The sequence below is a fragment of the Saccostrea echinata genome, unplaced genomic scaffold (genome assembly GCF_033153115.1).
Source record: "Saccostrea echinata isolate AGI-Se365-2 ecotype Australia unplaced genomic scaffold, CSIRO_AGI_Sech_v1 ptg000002l, whole genome shotgun sequence".
Taxonomy (NCBI): Eukaryota; Metazoa; Mollusca; class Bivalvia; order Ostreida; family Ostreidae; genus Saccostrea; species Saccostrea echinata.
In genome coordinates, this window is record NW_026889751.1 from 8,312,826 (window position 1) to 8,332,205 (window position 19,380).

At 34.4% G+C, this 19,380-nt stretch overlaps 1 protein-coding gene across 1 annotated transcript; it reads right to left on the minus strand.

Annotated features, from left to right (window-relative positions):
* Window positions 1-439: 439 nt before the first annotated feature.
* On the minus strand, window positions 440-11,931 carry LOC133199960 (protein shisa-5-like). The gene is made up of 4 exons (XM_061335745.1): window positions 11,824-11,931; window positions 8,010-8,193; window positions 3,718-3,839; window positions 440-905 (listed from the first exon to the last, which is right to left on the minus strand). Exons 1-4 carry the CDS (start codon window positions 11,879-11,881, stop codon window positions 814-816), a joined length of 456 nt encoding a protein of 151 aa, XP_061191729.1. The 5' UTR covers window positions 11,882-11,931; the 3' UTR covers window positions 440-813.
* Window positions 11,932-19,380: the final 7,449 nt, after the last annotated feature.

The window sequence follows — 19,380 nt, forward strand, 5'->3', positions numbered from 1 at the left end:
TAGCCCCCGAGTCCATGATTTGAACAAAATCAATGCAAGATCCTATTTATTTACTATGTCCAGTTCTAGCCCCTCTATTCTTGAGAAAACTTTTAAAGATCTTTTTTTTCTATATCTTCTAATATAAACAAATTTGAACCTTCACTTATTAAGAAAGCTTTCATAAATTTCGCAAATTTTGTCTTCTGTATCCAAGTGGTGCTCAACAGATTATAAAATGACACCATCCTATTTTCACTATTTCTAAATTATCTCCCCTTGAAAGGGATCTGGCCCTTTAATTTCCTTTAACCAAGGAAGCTTTGTGGCAAGTTTGCTTTGAATGGCCCAGTGGTTCTTGAGATGAGGTCGAGTGTAAAAAAAAAAAAAATGACAAAAGACACATTGACACAAACTTTGATTAGAAAAGATTGCTTGAGCTGTCAGTTCACAAAAAAAATTTAATTTGAAGACTTTTTAATGACAGTTAAGAATAATACATGAAAAGTACTTGATTTCTTAAAAATATACACGAGAATGATTATGCAACATAAGTCTATGAGTATCATTACACTTCACTATTTGTGAAATCCTTTTAGTTATCAGTGATTTCTTTCAAATGAATAGAAAAATATTTACAAGGTATGTAAAAAGTCAGATGAAGCAGATTCTTAATAAAACAGCATTGAACTACAACATTACCCACTATACTTTGTGAAAAAACATAAAAAGAAAAATTTAAAAATGCTAGTTATAAAAATGCTTCTGCTGTCAGCTGAGACCAAAAAAAATGATATGCTACACAGCCTGCACTCCATTTCTGCAGGGCTTGGATCAGGGCTGGTTATATCCTGCGTTATAAGGTGATGGTGTTGATACTGGACTCATCATTGCTGTCTGTTGTTGGGCAACTACTGTGGTACCACCTGTGAATGGAAATATATCTTGTACATTTTTTTTCCCATAAAAGTTGAACAAATAATTCAGATAATAAGTTTTACCAAACTTTAAGAAAATATAGCAAAAGTTGTGCATATCATCTAAATCTTTATCCTAAAGTGTTGTTTTTTGCATAAATTTAAAAACAACAACAAGAAATTTAAATTAAAAAAATAAACAACAACAAAAACAGAATCAGAAGTCCCCAACAAGGCTGTAGCTCTACTGGTTTCTACTTAATATAACAAAAGTAGAGAAAGGTTGCACTTGGACTTAAAACTATGGCAACAGCTAAAAATAAAATTATGATCCTTGGTTTAGTCTCTTTCTGAGTAAAGTTTATTTGCAATTGGAGAAAAAGTGTAGTAAATGTAGGTATAACATTTTTAAAGAATTTTCCAGAAATTTCAATTTTTAGTGACTATGGCAACATCGTTCATCCAAATCAAAAACTGATCAGTTAACATCCCTATGCTCCTTCATATATACCACAAAGCCTAGTCAAGAGTATCTTGCATTGAACCTCTAGCATGATTGAGTGTTGAGAATCCCTTAGCCCATCCCTCTTTAAGGTGGTATGGGATACCAAACGAAACTTCTCCTACATATTTATGTACCCATATTAGAAGGATTTGAAATACGCCCACCTTTCAGTATATTAAAGTGTAATTTTAATAATTTTTTTATTATTTTAATGAGAAATACAAAAACGATTTATTTTCTTGCATAATTCTTTTTCATAAGCTTAATATTATAGGCAGGCGTTTGCTAATATAAAGTGTTTATAAAAACAAAAATGACAAGAAATATGTCTTAGTATTTTTTTAATTTTCAACAAAAAATAAGCGTAAAAAACTGGGAAAACTTTATTTCTTGAAAACAGACGGATAACATTTCATGAAAGTCTACAATAAGAATGTATCTTAATATGTTAGCAAAGTGAAATAAACAAATTGAAAATATATATATAAATGGAAAATATAAAATGCATTTAAAATTTTTTGAATTAAAAGATCCGAGCGGAAGAGTTATCCTTCTTTATTTTCCAAGGGTTGAAAAAACCTGGGTGCTATTTTAGAAATGATGAGCATTTTTTTCCCAACCATAAAAAAATCGCACTTTGTAGTTTTCAACTTTGAACGGTTTTGAAAACAATGCATGGACAATCGCTTTCCAGGACGTGTCTTGTTCAGAGCAATTGCATTCATCTGAACGTTTTGGGACTACATATGTATATACAACAGCTAGCTGATTTGTGACCAAACAGTTACTTCTTGAATTAAATAACAAAAAAGTCCAGCTCTGGTTAACGTGATAATTGATTGGTGATAATTCAGCACAATGTGAAGTAATCGCACTTATCCATGCCTCACCGCACACAAGGTGCTGTACAGTTACTCAAACAATTGAAATACAGCTTTTGCTTAAAAGTGTTCAAAAGCAGCAATGTTGAAACTACCTTTTACAGGGGTTTGCTTTTTTAAATGTCCGTTGTACAATTATAAGTAAATTTATATACTTGCGATTTTTTTGTCTGTTTTTACTTAAAATGCCGACTTGTGAGAACTTGCATTGAAATAGGCTTCAGAGTGTTCTTTTCAACGGTGTATCTACAAATTTTGACCCGATAATAAGCACTCATGCAAATCAAAACAATACTTCAAACGGAAATACGTCATAACGTAGAGGTATCCCATACTACCTTAAGCCACGATTCAAACAAATTGAATCTACTTTAATCACCTACTGGGGCCCTCCTCTACCTCTTATGGACTTTATTAGAGGAAATGAATTAGCAATACTGTAAACCAACTTTTATTCGCGAGTTTCGCAACCTACCTTTACTCGCGTATATTTCTCGTCGTGAACAAATTATTCACCTATGTATCTATGCAGAATGTTGCCTCGGTCCTGAAAATTAGTGGTCGCGGATGGAATCCAAACTGAGGAATTGTGAATAAAAGATAGTCGCGAATAATAGATGGTTTAAAGTATCTTTAAATGCTTAGTCAATGACTAACCATAACCTAATCATAGCCATGTGCTGTTCCTGAAAAGAAATGTTTTAAAAAAATTTGTTGCCATATATTTCAAGTAAATATTCAATCCTACATTGTGGCCCAACCCTAGTCCCATGGCATACTTCGTATGGATTCTACACTACATGGAAAAGTTAACAAACTTATATAACTATTTGTGATCCTAAGAAGAAGCTTTTTTGATGATTCCTTCTTTATCTCTATGTTAATCTTTAATCTCCATATTGTGAACTCAACCTAGCTCCTATGGCTATGATTTGAACAACAAACTTGAATCAAAACTTGTTAAGAAGCTACTACTGCAGTTGTCTTTGCTAACTATTTGGTTCTTGAGAGGAGACCTAACCCTACCCTTTTTTCTTCTCTTGCCATTCTGATTTTGAATTTGTTTAACCCAAGATTGCTTTGTGACAAGTTTGGCAGAAATTGGACTGGTCATGAGTATGTTTTTAAGGATTAGAATGGGAAATGTTCATAGATAGCACATGACAGACAGACATACTGAGGCTTTTGGCTCAGATAAGCTTAAAAAAACATACTCTGTATGTCCCCCAAAACTTACAAGTCTCAGAGGAAACCTGCATAGAGTTTTTAAAATAGAGAATGGTTATCAACTTGCAAAGTCAAAGTCACAAGGCAATACAGTATATCTGTAAGTTACTACATAAAAAAACTTCAGAAAAAAGAAAAATTCACAGATCATAATCTAGAGGCTCTTTCATTACATAAACAAGACAGGGTTTCTTTTTTTAATTTTTACCTGTTGGCATTCCTTGGACGATGACGGTATCACGTTGTCTACCACAGCATGCTCTGCAGCAGCAGACACAACAGCCAACACACAGCACCACAATCCCAATAGATACCACAATAGGGACCCACCTACAATACAAAAAACGTAAGTATTGTCTTAAAGCACCATAATCCCAATAGACACTACAATAGGGACCCACCTACAATAAAAAAAAAACAAACAGGTATTGTCATAGACCACCACGATCCCAATAGACACCACAATAGGGACCCACCTACGATACAAAAACATAGGTAGTGTCATAGATAAAGCACCACAATCCTAATAGACACCATGATAAGGGTCCACTTTCAATATAAAAAACATAGGTATTGTCATAGAGCACCACAATCCCAACAGACACCACAATAGGGACCCATGTACAATACAAAAGAGCATGGGTAATCACAGACTACAAAACACCACAATCCCAATAGACACCAATAGAACCTACCTACAATACAATAAACAAATAGAACCTACCTACAATACAATAAACAAAGTACTCATTAAGCTCACCTTGATACTTCAACTAAGTTTCATAAACTTTTCAAAAATCTCCTCGAGGAACCCTATCTAATAAGAATGTTCAGCAAGATCATTTTGTTACTTGTAAGTTAATCATGGTTATAGGCCTTTATTGACACTTCTGAAAATATAAATCACTTGCAGCATCTTAACTAAGACTGTTAGGACAATACATATTTCTATATGCATCATTCATGTAGACATACATATAGTTCCTTGCAAATTAACTCCAAGTCTGTAGTTCACTGGTCTAAAAAAAATTGAGATGAGTGATCAGAGAATGACTGTCATCCATCCCAATTGTTCAGACCAGTGAGCTACAGATGCCAATGGACCAGCTCCAAAAATTTAAAGCTGCTAACTCAAAAAAAAAATAAAGGTCAGCTGCAGATAAAAAGCAAGTCATCCTTAGATCATCATGCAATATTATCCATCTGTGTTGCATGAGAGGTATTTAGGAATGGACCTGCTCTGAAAGTTTTGAACTTCTTACTTCTTCAGCATCCAAAGCAAGTCTGGCGGTGCGCATCCCCTAGATGCATAATCTCATATGCAAGTTTTGTCACTGTAGGCCTTCTTATTACTTGAGAAATTGATTCACTCAAATATCAAGGGATGTCAATGTGAGGAAAGAACCTCAGAGCATTTTACTCATTATCTTAAAAGATACCACATAGGTATTCACTGACAAAGGAGCACAACACAACAGTCCAGACAGGCACAAGAATATATACTTACCTGAAAAGAAATAAACATAACTAACAATCTGATACCATGCTATATTGGGGGTGCAACAATATACCAATGTACATATGTACACTGATACGAAAAATTTGTACTGTATCATGGTACAAAAACTGTATACCTGTGTATCACGATATAAAACATTTGAAGTAATTTATGTTATTTCTTTTTAGATCAACCTGATAAAAAAGTTTTCTTCCTTATTTACTAATGCTGTTTTTATTGTGTTCGGAGCTTATTTAAATGTTACATAATGATGTGTGAACTTGATAAAATCTAAAACTTTTATCCTTTCACACTGTAAAAGAGAATTTCTCATTTAAGAACAGAAATGTATACAAATTTTATTAAAAATATGAAAGGTAAATTATTGTGGTATGTATTATGATACAGTCCCAGTGTATCGTGATCTACCATGATAAGCTCTAGCCATATTGTTTAAAATACCCCTAGCATGAACTCGGATGTAGAGTCTTATAAATCAAAACTTAAGACATTATCATATCATCAAAACAAGAGGCCCATGGGCCACATTGCTCACCTGAGCACATTGGCTAGGCAAAACCACAAATCAGTTCAGTATTGAAAAGGTTACCGGGGGGGGGGGGGGGGGGGGGGGGGGGGGGGGGGGGGGCTGATGATGCTTTCATGTCAATATAACAAATGGCTTTGTTGTACTTGAGTAAATTTTGAAAAAATTTCCCCATATAATCCTTTGTAAAAATTTGATCCCCCATTGATCCCCCATTGTGGCTCCTCCCTATCCCAGAGGTCAATATTTGAACAAACTTGAATCTACACTACCTGAGGATGCTTCCATATCAATATGACTAAACATAGCTTTTCTGTTCTCGAGAAGAAATATTTTTTCTGCATGTTCTTATGTAAAACTTTCGATCCCCGATTGGGCCCCACCCTACCCCCGGGGTCATCATTTGAACGAATTTGATTTACACTATCTGAGGATGCTTCCATATCAAAATGACTAAACATGATTTTCAGTTCTTGAGAAGAGGATATTTTCCTATTTGTTCCTATGTAAAATTTTCGACACCCTAATGTGGCCCATCCCTATCCCCGGGGGTCATCATTTTAACAAACTTGAATCTACACTACCTGAGGATGCTTCCATATCAAAATGACTAATCATGGCTTTGCAGTTCTTGAGAAGAGGATATTTTCCTATTTGTTCCTATGTAAAATTTTCGACACCCCATTGTGGCCCATCCCTATCCCCGGGGGTCATCATTTTAACAAACTTGAATCTACACTACCTGAGGATGCTTCCATATCAAAATGACTAATCATGGCTTTGCAGTTCTTCATCAGAAAGATATTTTCCTATATATTTCTATTTAAGACTTTGATCCTCCATTGTGGCCCCACCCTACCCCAGGGGGTCATGATTTGAACAATCTTGAATTTATACTATCTGAGGATACTTCCACATAAATATGAACAATCAGGGCTTTGCTGTTCCTGAGAAGAAGATTTTAAAAATTTTTCCTATATATTTTTATGTAAAACTTTGATCCTCAATTGTGGCCCCGCCCTACCCCCAGGGGTCATGATTTGAACAAATTTGAATTTTTACTACCTGAGGATGCTTCCATATAAATATTACCAATCAGGGCTTTGCTGTTCTTGAGAAGAAGATTTTTTAAAGATTTTTCCTATATATTTCTATGTAAAACTTTGATCCTCCATTGTGGCCCCGCCCTACCCTCGGGGGTCATGATTTGAACAAACTTGAATCTTCACTACTTGAGGATGCTTCCATATAAATATGACTCATCATGGCTTTGCTGTTCTTGAGAAGAAGATTTTTAAAGGTTTTTCCTATATATTTCTATGTAAAACTTTGATCCTCCATTGTGGCCCCGCCCTACCCCCAGGGGTCATGATTTGAACAAATTTGAATCTACACTACCTGAGGATGCTTTCATATAAATATGACCAATCAGGGCTTTGCTGTTCTTGAGAAGAAGATTTTTTTTTATCAAGATTTTTCCTATATATTTCTATGTAAAACATTGATCCTCCATTGTGGCCCCGCCCTACCCTCAGGGGTCATGATTTGAACAAACTTGAATCTACACTACCTGAGCATGCTTCCATATAAATATGATTCATCATGGCTTTGCTGTTCTTGAGAAGAAGATTTTTAAAGGTTTTTCCTATATATTTCTATGTAAAACTTTGATCCTCCATTGTGGCCCCACCCTACCCCCGGGGGTCATGATTTGAACAAACTTGAATCTACACTACCTGAGGATGCTTCCACATGAGTTTCATCTTCCCTGGCTTTGTGGTTCTTGACAAGAAGATTTTTAAAAGATGCTATTAATTTTTCACTAATTCTTTATTATCTCCCCTTGAAAGAGGGCATGGCCCTTCATTTGAACAAACCTGAATCCCCTTCACCCAAGGATACTTTGTGGCAAGTTTGGTTGAAATTGGCCCAGTGGTTCTTGAGAAGAAGATGAAAATGTGAAAAGTTTACGACAACAACGACGCCGACAACGACAGACAACGGACAAATTTTGATCAGAAAAGCTCACTTGAGCCTTTGGCTCAGGTGAGCTAAAAAGAAAGAAGAGTTCTTAAAATAGCATCATCATTTAGTGAAAAAAATTTCAAGGTCTATCTTCAGCAGTCTCCATTTCCTTAAATGTTATATCCCAATCACCCACATTTTGGAGATCAAAGTCAACTACTGGTAATAGTTAGTCTCCCCTTCCCCTCCCAATCTGCATAAAAAATATGATTTTGTTAAGGTACTGTGATGTAGAGAACTACTTTAGTTTTAAAAAATTTTCCTGTCTCTAATTCTAAAGCTTAATTAATACATATTGAAAGATTAATCTCATACAATTTTAATTATATCTTTAATTTTCTGAAGAAACTTTTAACTTTTTTCTATGACACAGTGTATACTGATTAAAGTAATAAACAGCAGTAATGTTCACGAGGAGATGTATACTTACACATAGGCACTGAACCAGGCACCACAAAAAGGAAGTCGGTCCTCAGTAGGGGCCTGCAAGGCTTGTTCACTGCAGCAGTATGTAGTCTGTAGGGTGACACAGCAGAAATCGCTACACCACTTCTCATCTGTGTCGCTCGTCAATGGATTACGGATTCTACAGCATTCTCCACATTCTCCCTGTCCTAAGGTAGAAACAAGAGGCCCATGGACTATTGTGCTCACCCAAGTCAATTCAATATTACATTTTCTAAATATTTTTGTTTTTTAAAATATGCAATTTTAGCACTTACCTAACCATAGGGTTCCATACTCCATAGAATTAAAAAAAAATCTCAACTTTGGACTATTAAAAGATTTTTTATCTATATCTGCCAATTTCAAAACTTGTATACATTGGGAAAATTTTTTTTTGATGTCTCAAAAAACCTTAAATTTATCGTGAAAAACAAGTAAACAATTATATACCTGCATGATTGTAGTAAAATATGCAAGCTTAATCATGAACCTGTTGATTTTTTAACTGCCACTAATCTGTATTAAATGGAATTTTAAATTGATAATGCAGTTTCGATATTTCGTAAAAATATTTTAGTATATTATTCTTAAACATAAATGAAAAAATATTCCATGACTAATTTGACATCTAGTATATAGTTCATTTTCAACATAATGTATCTGCCATATTTCCTAAAGAAAAAATTTCAAAGACATTGACTGAAGAACAATTAAGGGTTGTCTGAGAAAAAAAAATATTCCAATATTTTTTTTTCATTAATATTATGAAGTTAAAAATTGGCATGCACCATAATCAACAATTATTCAAATACAACATAGAAATTTTAACAAGAGGCCCAAGGGCCTTAATGGTCATCTGAGTATAAAACAACAATCCATGGAAGAAAATAAACTGATAGAAGAAGCTTTTGTAAATCTTTGTTTGTCCATTGTGGCCCCACCCTATCCCCAGAGTCATGATTTGAACAAACTTGAGTCTACTCCACCTGAGAATGCTTCCATATAAATATGACCAATCATGATCGACTTAGCTGTTCCGGACAAGATTTTTAAAGATTTTTCCTACATATTTCTATGTAAAACTTTGATCCTCCATTGTGGCCCCACCCTACCCCCAGGGGTCATGATTTAAACAAACTTGAATCTACACTACCTGAGGATGTTACCACATAAGTTTCATCTTTCTTGGCCCAATGGTTCTGGAGAAGAAGATTTTAAAAGATTTTTTTTCAATGTATTTCTTTGTAAAATTTTTATCCTCCATTGTGGTCCCACCTTACCCATGGGGGTTATGATTTTGACAAATTTGAGTCTACACTACCTGAGGATGTTTCTATATAAGTTTCATCTTTCCTGGTGCAGTGGTTCTTGAGAAGAGGATTTTTAAAAGATACCATGAATTTTTCACTAATTCTTAATTATCTCCCCTTGGAAGAAGGCATTGTCTCTTCATTTGAACAAACTTGAATCATCTTTACCCAAGGATACTTTGTGGCAAGTTTGGAGGAAATTGGCCCAGTGGTTCTTGAGAAGAAGTCCAAAATGTGAAAAGTTTACACACAATGCACAACAGACAAAAACAGATAGCAATAGGTCACCTGCGTGACTCAGGTGACCTATTAAAATATAGCTAGAAAAAATATTTTCCACTAAGTTAAACAAATCTTACATAATAGCTGTCAGTTCAACATAAATATGTCAAAATGTCAATGCCTCTTTTCTTTAAAATATTAAATATGCAATTGATGCAGAAATTTGACATCACAATATTTTCAGTTTAATAACCAAGGTAGACATCTTGAACATACAAAAATCATCCAATGACTGCAGAATTAATTGAGTAGCAATTTCTTGAGAGTGCAGTTAAACTCTACATAAAAAGTCCAGCTGACCTGACCTTTCAGTTTGTCACATATTTTTGGTCTACCAAGAGCCTCTTTCATTAGGTACCCAGTCCAGTCATCACTGGACCTCTTTTACCAGGTATAACCAGTGTCCCAAACACATTTTTGTGCTGTTTCATCGTTTCCATCTCTTTTCCTATATGGATAAGTCATACGAAAAAGCCCCTGAGGTATGGATGGTGTATACCCCCCCCCCCTTTCCCCATGTTCTGAGATATTTTTTAGGACATGATAACTTATCAAAAACACATGAATTCCTAGCATATCTTGTCTGATATTATTTTCTGTTTAAAACTTTTTATCAAGTTTAACAGATTACCTCTCCACCTGTATACAAAATTACTAAAGATCAACACAGAAACCAAGCTTTGTTTAAAAAAAAAGTGACCCTAGGCACTTTGAGGATGAATTTCAAAATAATTTAATACAGCATTACAAATGGAATTTAAGCTAAAGGCAGATCAGGTAGGTAATGTTCTACATGCCTCTTCCATTTAAAGTCAAAATGATTCATTTGTCCTTAAATAACTTCCAGATTTAGTTCATTTTCTTTCCATCGGCAGCAAATTGGGAGGATATCATGTGAGAATTTTACATAATGAAAAGAGGTGTTTTGAAACAAAGATGTCCCCAAAAGGTAGCTCAAGGTTATAGTCTTTCAAAAGTGGGTCAAACTTCAAGGTCAATGTCATGGGGTAAAAAATGTTCAAACTCAGAGAACAATTTTGTCAAAAACGAATACACATGTGAAATATAAAAGCCCTAGAATCAACAATTCAGAAGTAATGACCAAAGTTTTTCAAAATTAGGTCAAACTCAAGGTCAAGGCTTTGAAGTCAGAAGTGATGGTACTCGAAGAAAGGTCTTGTCACAAGTATCACACAAGTGAAATATGAAGGCCCTAGCACCAAAAGTTTAGAATTAAGGGCCAAAGTTAAAGTCTTCCAACAGTAAGATAAACTCTAAGGCCAAGGTCATGAGGTCAAAAATGTTGGTATCTAAAGAAAGGTCACAAAGAAAACACAAAGAAAACACGTGAAATATAAAAGCCATACATAAAACCATCAAAAGTTATGGTCAGGGTTCAAGTTTTTGTAGACAGACAACCGAAAACTATATGCCCTTGAATCTCAAAGGGGCATAAAAATCCCATGATCTGCCAGTCAGACACTTTCAACTATTCTGGCCCCTCATATATTCTTAGAATTGAAATTTTTATCTGTACCCTTTTTTTCATGTTGCACATCCACAACCCCAACCTATTTTCACTTTCTAAATGACCTACCCTTGAAAGGCACATCACCCTTTATTTAAATAACTTGAATCTTCTTCCCACAAACATACTTTGTGGCAAATTTGGTTACCACACATAATATTGGTCCGGTGGTTCATAAGAAAAAGTCTGAGATATAATACATTAAGCTTACAGCTTAGGTGAGCTAAAAATAATCTAATGTCTTATTTGAGTTAAAGTATAAACTAATACATCTGTAAAGTCTGGCAAGATATGCACAAGATACACACTTTCAAAACAAATACACAGACTTACAAAGTCTTTCACATGAGGGATAGTTTAGCTTGGAAAAGGTATTGGCAAATTAGTTTACAAACTGAATCGTTTTTTATATTTTTCTTCTTTCTTAATGTCTGGATAGCTCTCAAGTACAGTATTCCAATCATTTTTTTTTAACTTAATAATTGTCTCCATATTGCTATTAATGTCATTCATATGAATTGAAAATGAGAAATGTTCACAAATCGACCAAAAAAAAAACTTTACGCGCGTTCGCAAGTTTCACGTTTCAGATGCAGTTTCTTTGTTTAAAACTACAGTGAGCATGGTGAGAGATCATTCTAGTTAATAGTTAAATTAATGATCAAATAAGCACTTACCAAATAAACAAATAACCGCAACAACCAAAATCCCAAAATATTGCATGTTCAACTTCATGTCTCCGTCTAAATGTGACTGTAATCTGCACCAACCTAGATATTTTATGCTCGAATGCACACGGAGTTTTATCGCCCTCGTCACAGCGAGGCTTCGGTTTTCCCGTTTTCAGAAAATGACCTAGTTCTAAGAAATAGATTTGATCCTCTGGTATTTAGGAACTTAAAGTTAAAGTCCTTTCACTAGGGATGGTATTTATTTGCTGATAAAGTTAATAAATTTTGTAAAGGTAGGTCTAGTGATATGTTGTGTATATATAGAGTTATGATATGTCTATGATTCTTAGTACATTATTAGCTAACTGGATAGTTCCAGACAAAGATGGTATAATAATTATTGCACATTTCCCCTACAAAAACATAGTTCCGCAAACTCCTCCTAAATTTTACGCAGTTGTCAATATTCATCTTTTTTTGAATATTAAGGTGGTATCATATGTAGATGTCCAACGAAGTTTCCGATTTTTTTTTTCTTTTCATTTTCAGCTTGGAGGCCCAAATGGTTGATTATAGTATTTGACGCCGCGTCGGCAGTTTGGAGGAGGCGAAATGGGGTCCAAAAAACTATAAGCTACCATACACAACTCTTAACAATTTTTATGCATTATATAGCCAATCATATTTTAGAAATATGACTGGTGGTGTCCTATAAATATTCAATATGGTTTCGTAATTTCAAGTTTCATCCAACTAGGCAAAAATTGAATTAAACACACAGACACACACACAAAACAATTTTCCAAAACGCCTTCTTAAACGGAATGTATATATGCTTCATTATTTTTTTTTAAATTAAATTTCAGACTGGTGAACTGCTAACATAAAAAGGCCAATGGGCGTCATAAGTTTAACGCTCAATTTGTATGAAAATAATGGAACAAATATTGTGACTTCTGCACTAAAACGTATCTATGTACGGGTACATTACTGTTATATGAATGTGCACATGCATGAGGGAGTTAAGCGCGTGAATCGTACTGCACAAGAACTTACAGTTATTTACACCTATTAATTTTGGTACACACAAGATATTGAATGTTTGGTCATTGTACATTGCATTTTTTCATATTTAATCAATCGTTTTATTATCAAATGACTATTTTCTCATTATATTGATTTTATTACATATAGTTGTTTTTTAAGGGATGGCAATATGTTACAGTTACTTAGAGTCACAGTTCAGTTTTGCATTACCAAAAATCGATATTGCATTACCGATTTTTTTTTCTTATCAATACCGAAAATATATCATTACCGAAAATTTAACAGTTATTTCCGGAACAAAATACCGCATTTCTGAAAACGATTGATCTTTAATACCTCTCCCGTTATCCAGGTGGTACTATTGCCCCATTCTCGTCATGGAAAGGTGAAAAGAATTTCAGCAGGATAGTTTTAATGAATTTTATTTAAAAAAATCAGCATCAATTTAAAATAAACATATTGAACGCTTATAATCCACGGCCGTAGGAACCGGGGGGGGGGGGGCACAATTTTGCCGATATATAAATTACTATAGTAAACTTAGATACTATATGCTTGTGCCCCCTCAAAAAAAAAACCGTTTGATGACCTTTTTTTTTTGTTTTGTTTTGTTTTCTTTTTCTTTCTTCTTCTTCTTCTTTTTTTTTTTTTTTTTTTTTTGCTTGTCAAGGAATTTTTGGTACTTGCTGACCTTTTTTTTTTTTTTTGCTTGTCGGGAAATTTTTGATATTGCCCCCTCAACTGAAAATGTATGGCTGTGCCCCCCCCCCCCCCAACTGAAATTGCTTCCTACGGGCCTGTAATCAACATGAAAATTCATACATCAGTTGTTGCAGAATACTTGTAGCCTAAAGCGGAATTAATGTAAAGCTGGCATGGACAAGGCTCCGGTGCGCTGTATTTCTGGATGCAATTTAGCGGACATTTACAGCAATACTCGTAATCTCATTAAACAACAAAGATTATGCACTTCATGTAATGCTATTGATGATGAATTTCATTTCTTTTTACAATGTAATTTGAATATACAAGCAAGGAATATACTTATAAAAACCATGTTAGATAATTGTTCCTCATTCTATCTCAAATCACCCATACAGAAACTTGAATATATACTTAGCCCAACAATTGAAGTTATACCGGCTGTTTTCACTTTTATAAAACAATCATTAGAATTAAGAAATAAAAGGTCCACATTGGTGTAACATATAAGGAGTAAATTACTTAAATTGCGCCTATTGTATGAATACATTCATTGTTCTTTGTTTTTTTTCTTATTATGAATTGTATTGCTTGACCCATATGGGTGTATTATGCAATAAAGAATATTTAAATTAAAAATTTCCGGCAATGATGTCTCATATTATTTTGGAAATTACAGAAATAATTTTTGGTAATGATAACTAACCAGTTTTCAACATTTTTGTCATTTTTTTTACATGCTTTTTCAATTACTTTACGTTGACTTTACATTCTTGAATCCCAAACTGATCTTGATTTTGTAAGAAAAAAAGAGTATCATTTATTGTGCTTGCTCCTCCTTTATAGACTTATGTACCTGAAGCCATCTCTGGTGTATCCAGGGGTCCGTGTTATTTGCTTGTTCATGATTCGAATTCTTGACTGCATGGATTTATGAGATTGGTCTCTGTTAGCAGGGACCTATATACTAACTACTAGTATATAGGTCCCTGCTGTTAGTTATCCTTACCTTTTGCATTTAGTTTGCTTTTTTTGATCCTCCTTTTCTATGACAATCAGGTAACATAGTTCATAGGTCAACATATTTAAACCGAAAAAGTGAAAATTAATGTAAGAAAGCAAAGCATTCCATCAATGATTTACAATATATGTTTGAGTTACTGTAAGGATTTTGCTCTATAAAATACTGCTTCTGGATAACTTAACGATCATGTTTTTCCTGGATTCTAGTGGACAAAAGAAAACGAAAGTGAAAATGTTCTATTTAAGTATTTTCTACTAAAGTAGTGGACAGGATGGGCTTGCAATGCGTAAACGGTTTTCCCATTTTTGACCTTTCTTTTTTAAGCAAGACTAAAAATCGACATGACGATTTCCTTTTGTGATATATTGTATGTACATTCAAAACACGAAGCAATTAACATATCAAGCTCACTATTTCATGAACATGAATTAATTTGGTAATCTATTAATTTTGCCGCCAAACCTGTTGACATAGTGCCCTGCATTAATTATATTTATGATGTATACTGCACATAGATTTAAATTGGATTCCTGCCCTGGTATTTTTTAACTGTTTAATTATTCTTAAAAGTTGTTTTCACAAAAGTGTTACTTTATTTTGTCCTATTGTCTTTCACGAGAGATTAAATTACATCAAGGAGTTTTTTTATGCTCCCGTAATCGAAGATTCGGGGTTATATAGTTTTTGCCCTGTCCGTCCGTCTGTCTGTCTGTCTGTTTATCTGTTTGTCTTTAACATTGCCCATAACTGTTGATTGTTGGAGCTATAGCTCTCATATTTGGGTGTTGCTAAAACGCGGAACGAAACGGAAAATTTGATGTCAAGTTTTCACTAGGCACAGGTATAATTCAGACTTATGAAGCAATATTCTTTATCTAATACATGTAAAACATATCTAAAAGTTATCGTAACCATGTGATTTAATCATGATTTTTTTCCTCAAAACATGCGGCATATATACATGCAATGGTCAATAAAATACACATTAATCACATCCCATTATCTATCAAGATGTCTCACTTCATTCGCGGATCTAAGGGGGGGGGGGTCGGGGGGTCCGACCCCCCCCCCCCCGAAATTTGCAGAGTTATGAAATGTACCAACTAAAAGTGAACTTGGACCACCACCACACACCCCCACACCCCCACTCGAAAACGCGGACCCACTCGAAAACGCGGATCTGTATAAAGTTGGTACGAAAAGTCATAAGTATTGAGCTTTAGAAGTCAACGACTCCCCCCCCCCCCTTCCCCGAAATAGGTTTTTCACGATTGGGAAAGGGTTTTACGGGGGGAGGGGTGTTTGGGTTTTTTTGGGGGGGGGGTTTGTGCTTGTCAAGAATTTTCTAGGTTGGAATTTTTTTTCGACTGGGATGGACCTCCCCCCCCCCCCCCCCCTTGGAAAAAATTCCTAGATCCGTGCCTGCACTTATCACTCATCCAAATCTGAATTTTAAAAAATGGCTTATTCGTCAAAGACAAAGTCATCATTATTGATTATAAAAGGTGCAACGTTGTTTTGAAACAGGTGGAAAGAAAGAGCAAAACAGAGAACATATACATTTGTGTTAGAAACAACGATCACTGGCATTAAGGAAGCAATTAAAAAAAAAGTTTATTACAACTACAGGAGTGTTGATGAAATCCACAGGGACCTGAAACGGGGATTGAAGAAAGATAGCATACATGTATATGACCAAATTGTGCAAAACAGCATAAATTGATTGCACGGAATAACGTCAAGATGAAATTGATGGGGAAATGACATATTTTCGAGAAATATAGAGTTGTTATTTATATTTTAGTGGGGGGGGGGGGGTGTTACAGAGACGTACGTTATCCACATCTAAGGTGCATGGGTACATATGCATTGAAAATTATGGAAATTTTTGCTTAAAACATGTTACATGTATATATGTACGGCATTAGATATTTTCTGTTCCGTTTTCCGTACCCTGTGCTTTGTCTATGTTCAGACATCTTCATAAATAAGAGAATGAACATGACTAAATCAACTCGTATTTTAATTATTAAGGATTAAATATGAAAAAAATTATATGATATATACTGTTTCTGGTATTATTTTTATAATTTAAGGGATTTAACCTGGAATCATACTTTCCGTTTTCCGTTCCGTTCCGCTTTCCGTTCCGTTTTCCGTTCTGCGTTTTAGCAACACTCCTCATATTTCTCGTGTGTATTCATTGTGACAAGGCCTTTCTTTGAGTACCACAATATCTGAACTCTTGACCTTGGAGTTTGACCCAATTTTGCAAGAATTTACCCAACTTTAACCTTGGCCATAACTTTTGAACAGTTGGTGCTAGGGCTTTGATACTTCACATGTCTATTCATTGTGGTAAGACCTCTCCATGCATGGATATAAATATTTTTGACCTGTTTACCTTGAACTTTGAATTTGACCCACTTTTAAAAAAACTTTAACATTGGTTATAGCTTTTGAACAGTTAGTACCAGGGCCTTCATATTTCACATGTGTATTCTCTGTGACAAGGCCTTCCTTTGGATATCAACAATTTTGACCTTTTGACCTTGGAGTTTGACCTTCTTTTGAAAAACTTTAACAATGGCCAAAACTTTTTGTACTAAGGCTTTAATATTTCAAATGTGTATTTCTTATGACAAGGACTTCCCCTTGGTACCTTTAATTTGTCCCTTTGACCTTGTAGTTTGACCCACATTTTAAAAATTTTGATCTTGGACATAACTTTTTAATGGTTAGTGCTTGTGCTTTCATATTTTACAGGTATATTCATTGAAAACAAGTCCTTTCTTTTCATTTGAGAAACTTCAACTTTCGCCTAAAGCTGTCATACGTGGGCATCAGTGTTTCACAAACACATCTTGTTTTTTTTTAATTTTAAATACATGTATCTATTTCTCTTTTAATCTTGAAATCAATGCATTTATACTCAGTTCTTTATCATCTTTGAGCTTTACAACGCATCAGTACAAGTAAACGCAATAAACATGTACAAGTAAGTTTACAAGAAAAAGAAATAACAGTGTGCATATGATATTCACAATAAATACTTTATTTGACAAGGTATATATATTTACCTAAATTGCACAATTCTTTCACATTTTCAGTATTAAAAAAGTTGCAACAATTTAAACATTGAAGGTTCTTTTTCGGTAATAAACTTTAATGTATTTTTTGCGATGGATTTCATAACCAGGACAGATGAAAATACAATGATATTTATCCTTAACATGATTTGAACAAACACAAACACACACACAGACAATGTCTATGTTGTCTTGAATGCCATAACAAAAAATATTGAGGATGTTGCAATAATACGAACTAAGAATTAGCATGGTTGTGGATATGATCCGATAGGACGGAAATCCGAAACCAAGCAGCAACTTGTCCGATCTAGGGAAATCTCCGGAGATATCTTTATCGTTCTATACCGGATTGTTAGATTGAAATATGAAGATAACGAACAGTAATCAAGCTAGAAAGTTCATTAAAACAATACAGATTGGGAGCAGAGCAAACACGGACCCCTAAACATATCAACGGTGGGATCACGTGCCATGGAGGCGTAAGCATCCCTCCCCTGTCGACCGGCCACACCCGCCATGTGCTCCTTGTCATGATCGAGCAAACGGAAAGATCAGTAGACAATTCCTTGTTTCACCAACTTATTTGTCAATAGCTTGCCTCGTTTTAGAAAGTGTTAGTACGTAGAGCATGCTATTGCGTATCGAATCAACTGAAAGACATAAACTCCATACGCAGGTGATAATGGTATATGTATTGCTGTACATAAATAAGGGATGTTGACCATAGAGAAGTTGAAGTCATTACGTTTATAATTAAGTTTTGTAGTTAGGCTACCATTAACGTCTTTTCTAGTAAAATATCCAAATAATATGAAACGGATGTGCCAAGCTCTTTGGTATCATTTGCAATGCAAATATATTAGGAATACAGGGCTGCCTCTGCAAATGAATAACAGAGACTTTCGGGTATGCTATACGCGTACATTGCGCTGGAAATTAATGAATTTTTCAGTAATGGTAATGTAATATATATATATATATATATATATATATATATATATATATATATATATATATATATATATATATATATATATATATATATATATATATATATATATATATGGGTGGGTGTGTATTATTCATACACTCTCATCTTATACATTAATTTTCACTTCTTTAAAAAAGAATTCGAAAGACGTAGGTACAAAAGAAGAACTAAAGGGGAAAAAGGGGAAAAAATCGAGAGGATGAATCCCCCAAATACGATAATCTGGATCAGTTGAATTTGTCAAAAACTCAAAGACAGACTCCCTGAATGACCCTGAATGTTGATTAGAATCTTTCTAGGTTTATGAAAATTATTATTACTGTAAAATGTTACAAATGTTCAATGTTTGTAAAAATACCCTGGTTCAAAGTAGCTTTTCCGACCACACTTGAGTTAAATTTGTTCATTTAAAGCCCATTTCCTTTTCTTCAGATGTAATTTTATTTAGGAGTGGTGAAAATCCTTCCACCTATATACATGTATATAAATTGCAAGCTAAGAGTTTCGTTGTAGGGACGTAGTACTGTAATACTTTTAGTGACATTGGCGTAGGACATTAAGAGGTAATCCCGAAAGGTCAAAGGTTATTGTAATGAGAACTGGAAAAGACGGGATTAAGGATATACAATTTCCTGTCTAATAAAACATACAAAAGGGAAGTTTTGTGCATGTGTTGTGTTTGCGAAACAATTTAGTCTATACAATTT

What these genes read in the sequence shown, in the direction of transcription:
- LOC133199960 (XM_061335745.1), bottom strand. Translation starts at nt 11,881, where the DNA reads ATGAAGTTGAACATGCAATATTTTGGGATTTTGGTTGTTGCGGTTATT. An exon ending in TGCGGTTATTTGTTTATTTG is followed by an intron (nt 8,194 to 11,823) that starts GTAAGTGCTTAT and finishes TTTCTACCTTAG; the next exon opens with GACAGGGAGAATGTGGAGAA. An exon ending in CGTCCAAGGAATGCCAACAG is followed by an intron (nt 906 to 3,717) that starts GTAAAAATTAAA and finishes TTCCATTCACAG; the next exon opens with GTGGTACCACAGTAGTTGCC.